The sequence below is a fragment of the Scleropages formosus genome, chromosome 10, assembly GCF_900964775.1.
Source record: "Scleropages formosus chromosome 10, fSclFor1.1, whole genome shotgun sequence".
NCBI classification, from domain to species: Eukaryota; Metazoa; Chordata; class Actinopteri; order Osteoglossiformes; family Osteoglossidae; genus Scleropages; species Scleropages formosus.
In genome coordinates, this window is record NC_041815.1 from 14533001 (window position 1) to 14553931 (window position 20931).

General features: G+C 42.4%; 1 protein-coding gene across 1 annotated transcript in view; it reads right to left on the minus strand.

The window, feature by feature from the left end:
* Positions 1 to 20931, minus strand: part of rsrc1 (arginine/serine-rich coiled-coil 1) — a 108651-nt gene that overhangs the window by 66760 nt on the left and 20960 nt on the right. Inside the window, exon 5 of the mRNA XM_018732478.1 lies at positions 16433 to 16648. Coding sequence (XP_018587994.1) covers positions 16433 to 16648 — 216 coding nt within the window. The remainder of the gene's footprint in view (positions 1 to 16432; positions 16649 to 20931) is intronic.

A 20931-nucleotide genomic window follows, 5' to 3' on the forward strand; every position in this document is an offset into this window, starting at 1 on the left:
CTTGGTGGCCAGCGCAGCGCTAGACCAACAGAGGTATGCAGGCTTCTCAGATTACTACTACTACTACTACTATCCACCACCAAAATTAGTCAAAACAACCAAGAAGTTCTCAGGCTTACAATTTGACACTTTGATAATACTTTTAATACATTTCAGCAGCTTTTTTCAAAAACTGACATTGACATTTTCTGAATAATAGTTCAGTACCCACATCCTCAACCACTACACCACCTGCAGGTGGCTGCTCCAGGAGTACTACGGTGAAGAGTCACATTTTATCACCAACACACCAAGCAGCACACTAAAGGCAAGTGCTGAAGACTTTTTTCTTGATCTTAACCAAAATAATAACAAAAGAGACATAAGTGGGGAAAAAAAATTAATAAGACTCTTGCAACGGCTTTTGAAAACCAATAATGATTCTATGTAAGTAGTGAGCAAGTTATCAGCGAGATGTGGTGGCTACAATGATAAATCCAAACTTCACAAAAGAATATCATCATTCAATTTAACCCTCATCAGCCAAACAGGAAGAACAAAAGGCAACAAAAGCCAATGAGGTGTGCAGCTGTGTTGTCAAAACAAGCAAAAAAAAGAAAAAAAAAAAAAAACCAAACAGCAGCTATCTACAAATGGAAAAAGAAGAGTGTCATATACAGAAAAAGCATCTGTCAACTAGAAACAAAGCAAAAAAAATGGAAAACCACACAGCAGGAGTCATGGCGGTAAAAGATGAAAGTGTAATAAAGTCACGTCTCATCGACTATGCTGCTACACATTTGTGTGTCACTGGACACCTGATCAACTCCAGCAAAACCAGGATTTCATAGAAGACATGACAGCACACATCCACAAATCAAAATTCTAATAGCAATAAACCATTGTTTAAGAAAACCAATACGTACACATAATGAGAGAGGCAACAGGGTGCAAGATTAAGCAAAACTTAAAATAAGATAAATCACTATGTTGACTGAGGTTTGGACAATTCCCTCTTTGTCATGTGAACAGTGTCTTTCATGGGTGTGAGAATTGAAGTTATATTCTTGGGTGTGTACTGGAGGTAGTGCTTTTGATTTTCCTGTTAAATGCTAAACATGGCAGGAGGGAGGGTACAGGAGACCTGGGGGGGCATAATGAACCTGCACTGAGATTTGGCTATCACATTCCACACAAAAGACCTGCAATGAAAATAATCTCACAACAACATTAGGATCTCTACCTTTTAATCCCTGCAAGAAACTCTGAACAAGGGCCTCCTGTTAACATAATCATAGAATTTAATGTAAAAAAAAGGCAAGGAAACACCCTTAAAATGGGGAGACACCACAAACTCAATAAAAAACCCAAAAAGCATACTGTTTTAGGAGGCAGGTCCGCCCCCTGATGTCCACCTTCACTGTCTCCTTTCCGTAACTGGCCTTCAAAAGTCAGTGGGCTATGTTTGATATTTCATGCCATATAAATAGTTCAGTTGGACAAAAGGAGTTCTGCTTAATAATTAAACAGGATAAAGGGTGCTGCACTCCTGATGTACAGATCTGATCCAGGGTCAGCATTAGCAGCAGGCCTGCACCATATCCAAGTGCAGTCAGCCAGGAGTCCTTCCACAGCTCTAATCCAAGGTAGGAAAAATTAAGCTCTGGTTACTGACATTAATTCATTTGGGAGAGGAAAGGAGCATACAAAAGTTATATGGAAAGTACATTCAACAGTAGACAGAGCTTTAGGTACAGACATATAATTATCAGTACACAAGCTCTGCTTCATACCACCATCTTGGTTGTACATTACCCAGCTGGTAGCATAATGATTAGAGTTGCTGCCTTTGAACCCAAAGGTCGCAAGTTTGAATCTCATTTCTGGCTGAAGTACGTTTGAGCAAAGTATTTACTCTCAGTTGCTCCAGTAAAAAATAACCAGCTGTGCAAATGGGTATTCTAACACTAAGTTGTTTTAGAAAAAAAGCATCAGCTAAATGAATAAATGTAATGTACTCAAGTAGATGCCTACAGAAGTGAAATTTAAATAACAGATATTTAGATCATGCTATCTTAATCCACATAGTGGTCAGAAGACAAGGAGAGACATGGATCAGAAAGGGATGGGTTTTGAGACTCTTGTTCAATGCTGAAAAGGAACAAGCAATTCTGGGGGACAGAGTGCGTGTTCCACCTGATTGGGGCCAAAGCTGAAAACCAGCAGGCTGCCTGTCACTGGGGCGAGCAAGAAGGAGGAGGAGAGAAGCACAGTCCGCTCACTGGGGTGAAGGAATTGATCAAGTACTGTAATTATTTGGGGTACTGATCCTTTGTCTTATAGGCCAGAACCAGAGTCTGAAACCTGACACAGACAGCTACATGATGTCAGTGGAGAGAGATTAGGAGGAGAGACACATGGGAATATGTTGATGGAAGAGACTAGTTCACAGCATGTCTCCATCTCATATGCAGGTTGTCAGTGTGTGCCCCATGGCTAGTTCTAGGCATCATCCATGATAACAGGGACACATCATCACTCAGGCGCCAGTGTTTAAAGATCTGAGCTTGTGAGCTAAAGCTTGTAGGTTAAATCCCTATTAACGAACTTAATGTGTTTTGGTAAAATATCAGGCAGCACAAATTAGCAAACTCTACAACTGACTGTTGTGCATTTATGGTTTGAGGATAAAATGAGCAGACATTTTACTGATTATACTACCTGCATTCCTTTGCACAGTTTAATGGGTGTGGGTGCAAATGTAAAACATATACCTGTTAGAGTTTAGAGGTAGAATGAAGTTCAAGACTGCATCTTACACTCTAATTACCATGCAGCTTCTTTTTAAAATCCACTTCTATAAAGCCATATCATTGCCTGTTTTAAGTATCATTTAGAAGTGTCTAAATAGAAGACCACGGGGATTTGTTGAAAGAACCACCCTGACCTTTGTGGGTTCTGACTCTAGTACAAGAGTCAACAGGGAATCAAGAACCAAGGAGAAAACCAGGACTCAACCGCTGTGCACATAAACAAACATGGATCGTTATATTCCACAAACGTGCTGTGTCATTATAACATAAACACACTTGTCCATGTGTTTCAGGTAATGTGGGAGAAAGATACAGAAGTTTCCAAAAAAAAAAAAAAAAAAAAAAAAAAAAAAAAAACTTTAGGCCTATATAGCACCTCATCTACAACCAGAAACAGCACAGCACTGCTTCTGTGAGGAGTAAACCTCTGGCACACACACTGCATCACAGAATGGTGGGACAGTCAATAAAATATGGAATTTAACAAAAGAAAAAAGGGGAAAGAAAAAAAAAAAAAAGACCACCAAAGTACCAAAGGTTAATGAGAGACACAAAGAGAGTGTGCAACAATTACCATCCATCGCTCAGCTCCATCTGTGAGTGAGCAGGAGTAGAATACTTAAACACAGCTGCACACACACAGGGGGCATGAGAGCAGCCTCACGATCCTCTTATGAGCACGGGGAGGAGTACAGCAAATTACACATTTGCTACAGAGCCCAAGCTGTAAAATAAAATAAATAAAATTGTAAGGGCCAGGCCCGCTCAGACTGAGACTGTTCATTGGGTCTCAGTGGTCGAAGAAATTTAATTTGAGAACCACATTTTAAAGAAAATTGACTTCTTTTTAAGTGGGGTAACAAAGCTGTAAAAGACAGAGGAGGAAAGGAGAGCAATCTATTTCCTGGGTTCCTTGAATAGCGGCGGCCCTTTTCATCTCTCCCAATTATAACTCTGACTAATCAAAAAAACTCCATTATTGAGCCGGAACAATATCACGCCCAAATATATTTTTCCCTCCAAAACTCTGCAGATTGAAGCACTTGTACACAAAGAATAAACTCAGAGCACCAGGATGCCGACATTGAAATCACCGTCGAAATCTTTCGTCTCACGGCTGTTGGAGAAGCCAGAGAGGAACAATAGTGTGGAACATGGCATCTGTCATTGCAGAATATAAAAAGATGATTTTGGCATGAAATGAAAAAATGGAGCAACGGTGGGTGGGTGTGAGGGGGGACTTTAATTCATTTGCAAATCAAGTCCACCTATTTCAAACCACCGGTAACTGCCAGGAGTTAACAAGGTAATCAGTTTCAATCCTGCCCTCCAATTGTGCATTACACTGCTGTCTCACTGAATGGATCCTCTCCTTGGGAGCAGGGGATAAATGCTTTTCATTCAAATCATCCAGACAGACACAAGCGCACACACGCACATCTACATGCTTGTAGTTATGGGGGGGGAAAGTTGCAGCACAAGAAAGAGGAGAGACAGTGTAAGAAAGACTTTTAAAAATCCTGAGGGCTCAGCTGAGGTGGAAACAAGATAAGAAGAAAAAGAAAGGAGGTCCCTTTCTGGGCATTTGTTTGCCTGCTGTCTCGTCCAGGGTGGCCTGAGAGTCTGCTCACTCTACAGCTGGGCCCATTCTTCTCCTGCGCCCTTCACAGCAACCAGGGACCCCCTGGGGCCCCGCTGCATGCCCCCCGATGAGGTGCGTGCTCCCGATCCAGTAATCAGCCACCAGGCAGGTGGGAGGGGTCCTATTGTAGCTACTGAGTGACAATAAGCGGCTGCTCTCTTCAAAACACACACACACACACACACACACACACACACACACACACACACACACACACACACACACACACACACTTCCAACTACACACAGACCACAGCCAGCCACCCCATCCTTTTCTTAACGAGTTTACTTGCTGGCTTATTTGTGAAAGTTCATTTGTATAAGCTCTCAGCAATTTTTAGAAGAGTCAGGAAAGCATCCAGCTCAAGATAACTTGTCCAAAGTGGAAATGCAAAATCATTTTACTACAATTTGTGAGGCTACAGAGGGGAAAAATGAAACTTCCTAATTCACTCACATAACACAGTATATTAAGGTGCATGACTGATGCAAAGCAAACTGCAATTTGTTTTAATAACATTATTCTGCCAAGGTGTGATTTATGGGATGATGACCACGTGACCTGATTCTCCATGCCGGTTTTCATCATTCCCCACCTCAAACAAACAGGTGAGACACTCAGTGTGAAAATTAAGAGCACATTATGCAGAGGTATGCAAAGTCAGAATCCAGCCCCGCAGGTTCAGTTTTCATTCAGACAGACCTCCCCCATTGCTTGTCGCAACTGGGTAATGTCACAGTGTGTCTCCACACTCAATTTTGCAATTGCAACATTTATGATTAGAGGTTTTTATTCCCTCCTGGAAGAGTCAAAAAACACCAAGAACCTTCTCAGGTAAAACACTGAACCTCAGAATAACTCTGGAGCACTAAACTCCAAAGTGTGCTTGAAGAACTTTCCCAAGCAGTTCCACCCGTTCAACTTCACCACCAGAAACAATATACCCAGGAAGCTTTGCGGCCGTTACAGAACTACTCTAAATCAGAGGAGCCAATGGGTCAAAGCAAGATTATCTGAGCTCGTGCCATCCTCTCAACTATCTGAGCTCTAAATCATTGGCAGGGCATCAGCTAAAACACAAGTTTCAATACAAACTCAAATACTTACTGACTTACTGCTACATCTCTCCCTACAGCAAGTGACACACTGTGCACGCGGAGTTGACTGCAAACGCTTTACTGTAGACGCGGTGTCTATACTATCTCAGTTGTTCTGCAGACTCAGTAGCCCCTGCATTTTCCAAAGTCTATACCAGCTCACCATCACTGCTCTCTAAGGTCTCTTACATACATTACCGCCAGAATCAGCACAATTTAAACTGAATTAATTTTAACTGCATGCATTTTATGTTAAAAGTAATCCACCTGCAAAAAAGAGCAAAAATTCACACTACCATAGCAAATTAAAACACAATTTGCCAAAAATGAAGGAATAAATTGTTATAAGAAAGAATAACAGTAAGTAAATGTATAAATGAACATATAAAATACATTTCCATAACCCTTAGCTGTTGCCAGCATCTCACAGCATCCTTTCAGAATGAGCTGTGACTTTTTGTTCTGGCTTGCTTCTATGAAAGCTTTTATTTTTGAATGTTTATTACCTACCACAAGCAGCTGCCTTATCAGAGAACACTGAGATAATTAAGTCTAGTGTTTAACATATTAGGGCTAATTGTGCGTAAAGATTTGACCTGGAGTCACTTTGGTTTTTGGTTAAAGGGATTGCCTTTAACATCATTTTCCTTTAATGAGAGGAAGGAAAAGCAAGAGTGTACATAGTTCCAAGGTTAATTAATTAAGCTTTTGTTTACAATAGACGTAACGCGATCAATTGTGCAAGCATATTTTTTGGCAACCTGTCATGGCATCTAATATCTGTGAAAGAGAAGTAAAATAAACGCATAGAAATTCCTTTCCCTGTAGAAATTGTAGGGAATTATGACGAAGAATTTTTGTTCTGAAAGCCGCAAAAAACAAACAATACTTCCCCAAATGTCACTTCTCTCTCACACTGCGTCTGTCTCGTGCCGTCCATCTCCTGCTGCTCAGACCCCTGTCAGCTGCAGCCGGCCGGATGAGGCACGGCCGTTAGCCTCCGATTTGAATAATCAATATGACAACCTTATTTTTCTGATGCAAACAGGATTTCTACAGTAAGGTGTCTGCTGGCCTGAGCGCAGTCATGGCCTCCTTTAGCCGTAATTAGATTAGGGTGATTATCCCGGCTCTCCTATACAAGTGTACAGCCTGGATAAGTGGCCACAAAGACTATCTGTCACTTACTGAGGCCCAGCCTGTCGGCAGGTTATCAGGGCCTGGATAGGGAGACGGCAAGAGGGCTGGGACCTCCTCAACAATTGTTATTCATATCATCTGCGCTTCGCCACCGCCCCGTTACTGCCGTTTTGCTGTCTTCCTTTCCCGTTGGCCTGAAGGTAAAACCAAACAAAAGGCCTGAGGGACTGAGGTGGTGGGGGAAGTACCACAGGTCTTCGTGTTTAGGGGCAGATCCAAGGTGCCATACAAAGCCGGGGAAAGCATATGGAAGCCAAAACCTTATGTGGTCAGAACACCCCTGATAAGAACCACCGGGGGGGATGGATCTGAGGATAGAGCATACAAATTCACAATCAAGCATGGCAAAGTGCACAAACTATAGGAACATTACACTTAATTATCAAGGAGCAAGACACCATTTCATATTAGGAAAAATCACCACAAAGCCTCCTATGTACCTGACCACCCTTTTCAACACATATACAGATTAAAGTAAACACACACACACAGAGCTTAAACAGATTATTGCTTCTCAAGGAGTCACTTTCCAGCAGTGTAGTATTTCAGATGTAAACTGGCAACTAACAGGCAGAACTACTAATAATTTCATGTGCGATGCAGCTCAATGCTAACTGGATTCATGAAGTGCTAATGGCATATGACGGTGTGCTGCAGGTGAAGGCCCCCCTGTGCAATGCACCGACAAGATGAGGACACATGTCAGAGACCAGGAGGGGTCAGCGTATAGAGAGATGGTCATAGCGACATCCCTAACTGAAACCGTTAGTGGATGCTCTGTGCACCACAGGGTCTCTTCATGCAGTTTTGCTCTTTAAAACTGGAGACCTGCTAGATGTGTTGCAATCAATATGAAGTTTAAAAGGACAAGCTCATGCTTACTCCTATTTTAATGCTTATTTTCTCTTTAAAACTTCATAAACAGATTTTATTCAATGTACTTTTCTGGCAAAAGAAACTTTACAATTCAGGACTTGATTTTATTTACTTTGATTTCTAGAAAGTAAAAACGGAAAACCAACTTCATACTCATATATGCCCATCTACATATGATATAAACAAATATACACATAAAATATACACCCAGATATTCACTGATACACAAAGGTATTCATTTCTTTTCAGGAAACTCGATGTGCGACACCAAAATATCTGTGACCAAATATTAAGCGTGCGCTCCATACCCAAATACCCCATTTTACTTCCGATCCACCCTGCCCCCCCAAAGTCAGCTAAGAAGTAGTGAAAGGAAGAAAAGATGTGAGAAAAAGACATGCAGACACATAGAAGGAGAACTCAGTCGAAGTCAAAATGGAGCAGACTTTGTAAGGTAAGCACAGCTGACGCTTTTGCCCGAGGGTAGAAAATGTCTTCCTCCTGTCTTTTCTTCCCCCCACTAAACTCCCTCTGTGGGGCTTTCTGTGTCATTCTTTTCTTTCCATTCCTTTTCTCTACCATTTCCCTCACACCCCAAGCTTTTGTTCCCCGTTTACTTAAGGCTGTGAACAGCTACCATCTGAGAGTTGGCGGCAAGTGACAGCAAAAGGGAGGTGTCAGGGAGCAGGAGACGGCATTAACTCGTAGGAGAAAACTGCCAAATCAAGGCAGATCGCGGGCCCTGATGTAAGCAGACATTTAAGAGGACGTAAATGTTGATATTCACAACTCTGGAATAAAAGTCTAGCTCACCTCACGCAGTTCATGATTAAAATGTAAAAAGCAAGCGGTTACAATCCGTAAAAATGTAGAAAGTTTTGTATAGGCCTTCATTACAGTGGAACAATATCAGTTCCCCAAGTCTGGGGAAACTTATGGCTTTATAAACGATCGTATGGATATCAGAGCGCTTTTATGAAGCCAGGTAATATTCCGTTGTAGGAATAACTCAACTGTGGAATACATCAGTGCCTATGCAGAAACAGCCATGCACCGAAGGAACGGAATTACCCATGAGATGAATTAAACATCGGAGAAGAAATCTAAATTTCAAAAGGGGAAAGGGGAGACGTGTTTCATAAGTTTTGTGTGCTTTAATGTTCAATAACATGGGTGTCAGCGGCCTGTGAAACCAAAGCGAGACAAACCTCATTTCCTCAGCAATAAGCTGTTGCCCCAACAGTCTCGCGGGCATGGATTATGTATGAAAGGAAGAGCAGCTTTTTTGGCCTGAACACGTGTTTGTTTTTCCATGGTACCCATGTGTCACCTCTGTGGGCAAGTTGCAGGGTGCTTGCAAACATGGACGGCAGCATGGCTGTGCAGTACCTGCTCCACAACAACATATTCAAATCACAAAACCAGTAATGGTGTTAAATGCAGTGTGAACACCTAATTGCCTTCTGCTTAGCAAATAAATAAGAAAATGCTGAATAGTTAAACTATGCCATCACAGCCTATGGAGCAAAATCGCTCAATGGTTAGGTGGGTGAAATAAAACCAAAAAAAGAAAGAAAAAAAAACACATGAAGCCATTAAATATTGCTCCTCATTAAAACTGACGGAACACAAAAGGATGCAAAGAGGCAACAACCATCCATAAAGTGACCAAGAAAAGAGGAGGTGGGGAAAAAAAAAGCTGAGAAGGCCGAAAACAGTGAAACCATGCTTTGTTGACAAGGAAATTTACATAACCCTCCTAAATCCCAGCTGGCTGTCACGTTTAGTTTCCCTGACCTGGTGCTTGGATTATATTTCCTCTTTTTCCCCCTCCTCTTGTCTGGTCCATAAACCACAGCAGCAGACCAAATTAACATCAGCGGTAAACTCCCATCATTCCGTCTGCTGATGAAACACCCATAAAAGATGGCAATATAACATGTTCACTGATTACGTGTTATGGGTCGGATATGGGGGTTGCATGGCCTGGGCAGCTTCACTGAAGCCTAATTGGATTGGGGAGATTTCATTTGGCCCTGCTTGGGAAGTGTCATCCAGCTTTGGGACTGACTCCTTTGTGCATCCGCCACCCCCCCCACCTCTGCAACCACAACCCGCTAGGGTACACCAACATAAACTGTAAACACATTAAGAAATAAAGGCACAAGGGGGGTAGAGGTCCGCTCTGGCACACCCCTGCGGCTGCCGGCGTGTGCGGGTGCCCCCTTTAACTGCCCTGAACAGCTAAAGAGATTACAGTGCGTACTAAGTGGATTGTCACAGCCCGCTATCGCTCGCTGGGGGTGTCTCACCCGATTAGCGGTAGCCAGGCCCGTCCCCCAGGCCCGGCATCCACAAAGAACCTGCATCAGGGTGCCATATCCACTTTGCACAAAATGGACAAATATTGATACGATGAATCAACATAATCGAGACCACAGAATTTCAGTTTCTGAGCATTCTCCTGTCTTTCTCCATAACGTCTTCATTCCGCTGTTTCCCACAAAAATGGGAGCAGGACTATTGCCTCAAAACACTAGTGCCAGAGAGTAGAGGAAGCACAAAGAGAAAGGCAGATGACCTCCTCAGAGGAAGCACAATTAATTACATACCGTAAACATGACCCACACACCCTAACTAGTTCATCTGTTCAATCCGTTTCACCGGTGTGTGATTTTGAGGAAGTTTGACTTGACAATCGGGGACATCTAAATTTTTACAGCAACCTCTAAAGCTGCAAATATCTGGTGAAATTACATGTGGAATCAGTTTGCCTAAAGCCTGTATCTCTTTATGCCTTCTAGTGAGTGGATGTGGAACTGTGCTGAGGCCAAAGATGATCTCAAATCATCAGCCACACCACCTGGCACAGGTATCTCATCACATGCCATTGGGAGGAGCTTACTGGTAACTGCATGGCTTAGCCACTCTAGCAGAATGAAACTCTGGGAATCAATATGAAGGGGGAGGAGCATGGCATACAACCATGCTACAGCATCCTGGAGATGTGAGAAAGTGGCTGACACACTGGCACAAGTTGGCACCAGTGAATAAAAACAGGAATTGCCCTTTTGACAAGTTTATCAAATTCTCTTGATATCTTCTTTTAGATTGGTCTGCTGAAAAACTCCTTAACTCCTTCCACAAATCAGCATTCCGCTTCACAAGCTCCTCTCATTTTTCTGTAGAGGTTATTCACTCAAATGAGAGAGCAAACACTGACTCATTTAGTGAAGCTGCTAACAGAGCTTTCTGCTGGTGTTCATACAACTTCCACTCCGAGCCATAAGTTACGAGGCACAGGGGAACGATTCGCAGCTACAAGCAAAAGGTAGAGAAGTTTGAAAAAAGCACGCGCGTCATCGGTCAAAGGAGACCCACTTCTTCTATGTGTCTAATTACAATTTTTCCAATCGAGTGAGCGGGTCTGTGTTTTACCAATTCTTGTATCATTATCCATCTACAGAACACACAGTAAATTACACTACTGCCAAGGGGCAACAAAGCTCTCAGTGTTATTGAGACAGGTTTTTTTTCCCCTTCACATTAAACTGATCAGGGGGGATTTGTGTGCGAGAACAGACTGCATGTGCCCGGGGAAATGGACTGATATACTACTGTTGGGGCCTGCTCCCTGACGCCCCCCACCAACCTACCCCCCCACCACCTTGTCTGCATTGGACGCGGGGGTGAGAATCCACGGGAGCCAGCAGGAAGATCGCTGAGGCGCCCACCCGAAAGGGAGGTCTTCTCGGCCACACGGCTCCCGGCCGCTCCCTCAGCGCACAAACGCACATACTTAAGGTTCATTGATTTTAATTCCTTGCGAGAGGGGCGGGGGGGGAGCAACCTTCCCGTGCGTTTGAAGTTCTCCCACCCCAGACACAGCCTACAGTCTTGCGAATGGAGCAGCACGAGGCCCAGAGACGCACTCCACACAATCACAACAAACCATAGCTGCTAGGCACACTGGGCTTCTTTCCTCATCTCTCCCTGTATTATTGGTCTTAATGAGCTTACAGATGATGGAGGGGTATGACCACAGTGAGAGATTCACCCTGAATGGAATTTACTTTTTGTTATTAATTTTTTTAACGTTTTGGCAAAACATCACCTATGCGCTGGTGACACAAGTCTGGTTTTTCTACGGGATGCTCTCACCCCAAATGGCCAAGGTTGCCCGAACGAGCAGAAGCATGGCACCCTCATTTACCCAGTTTCCACTTATGTGGAAACACTACAGCACACAAACTTAACAGAGCCCTCGCACGCGTGGGCTTTGAAATATCCTGGCAGATGAGATTTCCAGAAGCATACACAGAATCCATATAAAAGTAAAGGTCAAGGCAATACACAAAAGTAGGTGTTATTATTGTTTTTTTTATGAAGAAAGACAATTCTAAGAGCATGACACAAACAAACTTTGAAATGCGAGCAATGAGATCAAAGCTTGCTCTGAAAGTACAGGCAAGCCAAAGTAATCAATGGCAGTCCAATGTCAGGAAGAATATCTGCACTATTCAGTCTGCTGCAAAGAGACTGTGTATGCACTTGCTTGCAGCTGTGTGTGCAGCGTGTGGATATCTGAATACAGACCGGTGCATTTCTTACACATCCACACATGCGCCGCATAGTTCTTATGTCTACCCATGATGACACTCACGGGTCAGACCTGAAGCATGATGCATGATGGAGTGTAGAACACAACACTGTGAAGGCCATTATACTAAAAGCATTAACGCAAATGAGGCATCGCTTGACTCAATCAATGCGAAAAGTTCAGAGTCTTGGGTCGGCTTCAGACTGGATAGCCCAGAAGCAGCAACTCTTCTCTGATAAGCACCCCCTGCAAAGTCCTGCCTGCTCTGTCTGGAGTAATTGCAGCTTTCTGGCTGTGCTAAATGTTTATTGTGTTACACACTCCCTGCTATATAGGCTGAACTTCCTACTTACAAGTTCAGTGACTTCAGAGTCATAACGCAAGCCTGACCTGCATTTACTGTAAGCAAATATTGTGACCATTCTCCTTACACATTGCTGTTCTTTCTTCCTATTTGCGAAGCAATTGTCCCCAAGCAGCTTTTTGAGTAAACACTGCACTCTGGATTCCCTGCTTCCCTACAACTGTGTACCCACAACGCCCTACGCGATCCAAAAGTCAATCCCGCAGTCACACACTTACCCTTTGCCATTGGTGAAAGGCAACAAGATCTCTTTACAGCATCTCGTCTTTTTCAATGAATTTTGCATGAAAACACGTAGCCCGAGCACAAAGTTGCCTGCTGTCATATTAGAAGTGTGATAAATGTTTAATGAAAACAACACCACACACAGCCCCTATGTCAGGCAACAGCTATCAGAGCACCCGCCTTTGATCCTAACAGACACTTTAAAGGGGTGCAGGCGAATGCGCCACACCAACGAACTCTGCAACCTGTATGCAAATGAATGGCGAGGTGCGAAAAGGGGGAGGGGGGGGGGTAGGATGGGCAAAATTAGCATAACGACTTCCTGGCTTGCTAGAGGAGGAGACAAGAGAGATAGCAGACAAGACAAGCTGAGAAAGAGGCACGATCGCTGTCAGGCTCCAAAGAGGTGCGGAAGGCAATTTTGTTTTATTTTTGCCTCAAACAGCAACGAATATGTTTATTCCAAAGGAGGGGTAAATTGTGACTAAACTAGAGGCGCAGGGCTGACACAGAGGTGTGTGACAGCTCTAAACAGGCACCTGGAGCGCTTCAGCGACGGCTTTAATCCGGCTGTCACTATGCTCCAGGAAGAGCGCCGATTTCTGCCGCTCTGGTTCCCCGGTGCCAGAGCCTCTCCGGCAGTGATGTCAAAATGACACAAGTTCATTTTAGAATAAATTATTACAATCATTATTACAATCCTTATTTCAGTTGTCACCATCGCCCCCATTATTTCTCTTTTTACATTGGTGTTGTAGTTTATACTACTTTCAAAATCATTTTTATTATTACAGCATAATCACTACATCAATGAATCACACGTTACTAGTAGAATTAAGTACTGAAACGCTGCTTGCGTTTGCTAAAATAATGTGGTATTCTTGTCCATTTCGTAGATCTATTAAAATAAATATTTTAACTATAAGTAATAACAAAAGATCACTCAGAAGTAGAGAAGTGCGTCTGTACACGTACAAGAGGATATATATGGCCTTGAAACAAAATGTGGCCCTGGTGACCGAAACTTGGCAAACCACTGTGATAGTTTACCTTTATTCATTTAACTCATGCTTCTCTCCAAAGCAACTTACAACATTAAACTACTTACCATTGTTTACCCATTTATACAACTGGGTAATTCTTACTAGAACAAGTCAGGGTAATTGCCTTGCTCAAGAGCACTACAGCTGGACGTGGATTCAAACCTGCAACCTTTTGGTCTAAAGGGAGCAGCTCTAACCATTATGCTACCAGCTGCCGTTAACTAGTTGACTATTAGATGATTATGCTGAAGCACATGGAAGCTACAAGTACCTAAGACAGGCTTAAAGACATAATAGCCACACTTTCTATGATACAAATCAATGAGCATTTGTCAGTACGAGCACTGTGATGCACTGACTTTCTGGGTTAGCGTCATGCATTAAACAGCCACTTCACTCATACTATAAGGCCCTTTAATCACAAAGATCTGGGCCTACAAATTAACTTTTTGCAGTGACAGAGTGGTGCATTTAAAAAATAAAATTTAAAAAAACCCTTAAATGAAATGGCACATTTTCACGTGCTGTGAAGGCATACGGCACTGTCAGAAGTGGCCAGGCCAGTGGAGCGAGTGCGTTGGGAAGCAACGGGCGCCGCGGGCTGGCAAGGATGCATTAATGATAAAGACCCTGACCTGGTGGCAGTCTCGCCACGATCACTGGAGCTACAGGGCACGAAGATGAGCGCCGGCGGACGCCATGTAATTATCTCCCAGCTGGATGCCCGCTGCCCTGCTCAGCTAATTGTGTGAATGCTAGAAATAATTAAATTTAAATTGTCCCTTGGGACAGAAAGGGAAAAGTAGAATGAAGAGTGGCTTAAATTTTTTTTAAAAGCACAAAGCTAAATAAACAAACACAAAGTTAGCTTTTTTGCCCTGAAAGCACAAGTGATTTGATGTATCAAAAGTGGGACCTAGGTGCCAAACGTAACATCTGAGAGGCACATGTAAAAGGCTCTCCAATCTCTGTGCCTTCTTAAACAGGAAGCAACTAAGGAGCAGGATTTCAGTAAGCACCACAAAGCTTGGAGAGAAAAGTTTATCGCTAGTGAAATCCCTGGTTGACAGGTCACACGGCTGCAGTGTAGCTGACACTGGATGATTAGCATGTTCAGTGCTGATAACTGCGGTAGAATCAAACACAACACACGCTGTTGGCAAACAAGTCATCGCCTCTGGTTTTTTACCAGAGTTCCCCCTGTTAACGCAGCTGTTTGGATCAGTTCAGCTCTTCATTTTGGTTTGTAAAAGTGTACCTCTAGGACTGATGAAATAGAGCATGGGGTTTGGAGGCATTCTGCAGTCTTCCTCAGCCAAGTAGGGTCAGAAGGAAGAATGGATCATTATCGCTGTGGCTTTAATATCCTTAAAACAATGAGAAATGGAAGAATGGGCCAACGGATCTAAAAAAATATATAGTAGCAAAAAATAAATAAATAAGACATATATACAATACTGTTCAAAACTTGGGGAAAAAAAAGCTGTAAAGTGAGAATGCGTCCAAAAACAATGCTCTTAATTAATAAACTCCCTACAAAGCTTAGTAACCATCCATCGTCAACAACCACTTGGCGTGGCGGGTTTGGCCGGGTCCCGCTTTCTGGTGGGTCTGGGTTTTGAGTCCTGCTTGGGGTGCCTTGTGATGGACTGGGCTCCTGTCCTGGGTGTGTCCCCTCCCCTTCCAGCCTTGTGGCCTGTGTTGCCGGGTTAGGCTCCAGCTCACCACGACCCTGCTTGGGATAAGTGGTTTCAGACAGAGTGCGTATATATGTGTGTGTGCGTGCGTGTATATATACTTACTATCTTTAACGACATACAAAACTCTTACTGTGTAGAAACTCTTATTGTATTGTTTGGAAATATTAAATATGCTCTTTCCCATTGACACTAATGCAGAAGACATTAAATAACAGTCTAAAATATTTTTGTGAAACATCTAAGTGCCTAAGACTTTTGCACAGTACTGTACGTGTTTTACAACATTTTAACAATAGGGGATGGAGGGGTTAATATGAAGAAAAGCTCAGCTTGGCACATATGTAATTTCACTCTTCTCCTATGTGAATGTGGAAAACTGTTGGGCCTGGAGGATACAGTGAGATGAGGCACTCAGCAACCCTGACAATGGGAGCAACTCCTAGACCTGGCAGGCCCCTCGTTCCCCCAACTGCATTACGGTCTGTCACAGGGGGTAAGAAAAAAGACGCCACTGTGGCTAAGAAGGACCCTGACCGAGTTAGGTCCTTGCTGTCACATATTACACCTGGGCCTGTAATCACAGCAGCAGCGAGCAAAAGGGATCACCATTCTTGTTGGGATGCTGGTAAACTTAAGGACAGAACAAAGCAACTGGGGGAAATACAATAAAATAATATTTGAATCTGATTTAAAGTGATATATACACACACACAGATGGATGGGTTCTTCTGTCTCTCCCTCCCTCTCACAGGAATTCCCACAATATCCATTCTACTTTCATAGTGAATTTTTCTAGGGGACCGAGAAAAGACTTATCCATCCCTCAGCTTCTGTGCATGTGTGTATTTCAGTGTGTTTTAGCTGTGTGCCCCCACAACAGTATACGCCATACCCCTGTTTGTCTGCACGTGTCTCCTTCTCCTTGCCCCGGTCTTTAGCCTTCTCCTTGCCTCGGTCACGGTCTCTTGTGTGGTCGCGTCCCTTCTCTTTTTCCTTCTCCCGGGCTTTGCGCCGGCTGCGGTCCCGCGATCTGCTTCTGCTGCGGCTGTGTTTGTGACTGGACCGTCCACTACTGCGGCTGCGCGATCGACGATGGTGAGAACGAGACCTGCAGACAGACAGACAGACAGACAGACAGACAGACGAGAAAGAAATGTATGGAGATCAGCATACCTCTGCCATCTCAGAGCTCCAGAAGATAACTCTGCTACTCACGTACTTCATATATGATATGTGCTGTAGATCCGATATCGGTGGGGAAGATTAACATTTCGGACTGAGTTGCGAGTCCTCATATAAAAGAATTTACATATTTTAATGTAAAGTTTCCCATGTTTCATGTTTTGTCAGAAATCACCATCATAATGGATATAACTACAAATATTGACTGACAGACATGAATAAGCAAAAACAGAAAAAAATGTATAATGCCTTGTGTACAAGTATTAAAAGTATTCAAGGCAAATTAAAGTACCACTTTTTGGATTTCAAAATATACATATAACTGTTCTCCCAATCACCATTTTTACTAAAATCTACATATTTCATGGTAATAGTCTAAAAGCCAAAATGAGTTATTTCTCCTCAAATATTAAAAATTTAAATGTGCTGCTTGCATAAGTATTAAAACCCCTGTACTCTAAAAGCTGAAAATAGTAACAGTCAAGAGCTTTAATACTTTTGCAAGGCACTATATATATGTGGTAATCACATTCATTTTTTGATGGTGAAAATAAAGATTTCACTCATATTTTTGGTGTTTGTTAAAAATGAAAACACATTTAAAAAAAAAACTTACAGTACACCATCTATTTAAAAACATTCTGAAGCACCTAAAGATTAAGACTGTAGAAATAAGACATTCATTTTGTCTAATACAAGCACATGAAGTCTACACAATACATACTTTTATATTGTGGTTGTCTTAAGGAGTGAAGTAATTTCCTTTGAGTCCCATTTCTACATTTTTCCAATTTCAATAATTGATTTCAAATGGATTTGAATTCTATCTACATTTTCTGACTCCAGCCACTGAAGCACAGATTCCAAGTCACGAATCGATTAAATTTGAAGCGAAAGCAAAAGAGTGGGTCAGAATTGGGGTCCAGCTTTTTACTGCATAAGTGATTCTGTGTTATATTGGGTCTAGAGTGTATTAAAGAAGTCATTAATCATTCATATTTTCCAGAAGCCTTTATTCAAGGCAAGAGTGTTGGATACACTACATTAAGATACTTAAAAAAAATAAATAAATGTACCCATCCAGACAAAAAAAGCAACACAGTGCACAGATTCATCAACTAAGAACAATTCAGTCACAATTCACTTAATACACATCTTTAGAACACCCAGAAACACCCATGCAAATATGGAGAGAACACAGCAATTCTGGTGTTTACTCGTGTATACACTGATCAGTCAAAGCATTAAAACCACTGACAGGTAAAGTGAATAACATTGATTATCTCATTACAATGGTACCTGTCAAGGAGCGGGATATATTAGGCAGCAAGCGAAGTCAGTTCTTCAATCTGATGTGTTGGAAGCAGAAAAATGGGCCAGTGTAAGGACCCGAGTGACTCTGACAAGGGCCAAATTGTGGTGGCTAGACGACTTGGTCAGAGCATCTCCAAAACGGCAGGTCTGCAGGGTGTTTCTGGTATGCAGTGGTTAATACCTACCAAAAGCGGTCCAAAGAAGGACAACCGATGAGCGGGCGACAGGGTCATGGGTGCCCAAGGCTCACTGATACACATGGGGAGAGAAGGCTAGCCCGTCTGGTCTGATCCCACAGAAGAGCTACTGTATCACAAATTGCTCTAAATCTTAATGCTGGCCATGACAGAAAGGTGTCAGAACACACAGTGCATCGCGGCCTGCTGCGTATGGGGCTGTGTAGCTGCAAACCGGTCAGTGCGCCCTTGCTGACCTCTGTCCACCCCTGAAAGTGCTTAGAACGGGCATGTGAGCATCAGAATTGGACCATAGAGTAATGGAAGAAGGTGCCCTGGCCTGAAAAATCATGTGGACAGCCAGCTGTGTGCGTGTCACACTTTGGCAGTACAGGTGCATGGGTCATCAATTTGGACTCTCCCCTTCTCTGCAGTACTATGTGGGGAGATGATTTAATAAACAATTACCAATAGATTTATTATTGGCTAGTATGTCTGGATGTTTCTGCTCCTTCCCCCCTGCAGTGCCAGTGGAATTGTAACACACATCAGTCTACAGCTCATTAGCAGCTTCACATTAGGGCCAACCGGGCAACGGAGAAACCATTCAGAGCATGGAGCACAGTCAGGGTAGACTTGACAGGCTAAAAACCCAGCATGGGTGATGAAACGTGGAAAAGGAGACAGCATTCGGGCTCTCATTCAGCTTGTTTGACACTAGAACATGCAGAGACACTGTTTGTTTGCAAACCTGTAATGTCTGTATTGAGGGAACGCAGATCGATGTTTCCTTCACCAGACAGTCACTAGTCCAGTTACTGTAGAAGTCTATATTTAAATCAGACTGACTCAAAGCCACACTATCACAAATTAGTAAAACCAAATGATTTTTTTTTTTTTTTTTTTTTTTTTAAAACAAAAGGATATTAGTGCTCTGAAAAGTCATGCTTCCTTCAGTAAGAAACATAGCTAAATTATGGTGATTCCTATGTAGACAGGATGCTGAGGAACTGGTTCATGCTTTTGTTTCAAGCAGACTGGACTATTGTGATGCTTTATTATCAGGTTGTCCAAACTGTATCCAGTCTACAGGTGGTACAAAATGCTGCTGCGCGAACTGTCACTATAACTAAGAAATTTGACCATATAACACCTGGTACTTAAATCATTACATTGGCTCCCGGTCACTTTTAGAGTTGATTATAAAATCCTACTTTTGACCTATAAGGCAGCACATGGCATTGTTCCATCTTACCTTTGTGAGATTATTGATTCTTATATCCCAGGATGATATCTTCGTTCATTGGATGCAGCTTACCTTAAAGTACCTGTGATCAGTAAGACCTCAGCAGGAGGTCACACCTTCACTTATAGAGCACCGAAACTGTGGAATAGTCTACCATTTACTGTCAGAAATGTCCCATCTGTTTCTGTCCTCAAATCCAGACTAAAGACTTAGATGTTCATTCAGGCATTCCACCTCAAAATGTAATTCCACTTGTCTGTGTTTGTTTTTACTACCTTTACACCAATGGATGTTAAACTGACTTGTTTAAGTTACAAATTACTAACTCCGTTCATTCTTCTAGCTGAGCATTGTGTCGCTACATTGAGGAGGCTGGCCGGCCAGTGGTCACAGATGCATCCCATGCTGACTGAAGATGATGACCAACTGCCATGATGAACAAAATGTTCCATGCTGAGCTGGGGATTCAAGATACCATATAGCAACAATATCATTATTAGTTGTTAACTGGCTTACAATTGTTACTTAATCTAGAATGACCAGGAGGGGTGGGCAGCCACTGGCCCTTGGACCCCCGGAGATCTTTTTCTCCCTCGATTTTCAGTTGGGAGTTCTTGTTCCTTTTCTCCGTGGCCAGTAGACATACTTACAGCTCTATAAAAGTACTATATTATGATAGTCAGTAATCGGCTGTCTTCTTTGCTTCTTATCTGATGTATTTGTTTTTCTTGCCCTATCCCTGTGTTAAAGCACTCTGCGTCACTGCGTGAGAAAAGCGCTCTATAAAAATAAACTGAATTGAATTAGTATGTTGTCCTAGTCACAGTGTGATTGTTGATTTCTGAAGTCAGAAAGAAATTAAGAATTAGTATAAAATAAAATATGTAAGATTATACTGCATGTAAATACAATCTTAATATATACATCCAGTATACTGGAACTGTTAAGACAGACATACGATATCCACTTCGTGAAATCCAAAGAGCGCACAGCCATCCCTTGATTTACGAACTCTCTTTATCCAAAATTTTGGTATAATGGCTTTTTTTTAAAAAAAAAAAAAAAAAAAAGTATAGCAAAACTTAACCAAAGTGTGTCCAAAAAATGCAGAAAGTTCAGTGTGATGCAGAAGTGCAGTAATATACCATAGTTACCATGTCTGCATCAAGATCTCTCTCTGTTGATGTGTTAGAAACGCAAAAGTATTGCTTTAAGAGAATGAGGCACTGGGGAAAAGTTTCTGAAATTCCACAGGAATGCCTGTTGCTATTTTTGATGTTATTTAATTAAATGATTGGGGAGACAGCACAGCAATTAGCAGGAAAAGTTTAGCTGATCTTTTTTAGGGTATGAACATGGATTTCAGCAAGGTGCAGTTTCAGAAAGTTGTTCAAAATAAATGTGACATGCTCAGTGGATCCCTGCTTGGTTTATTGCTCATCCTGCCAAGAACTGATCAATTAAAAAGAAAAA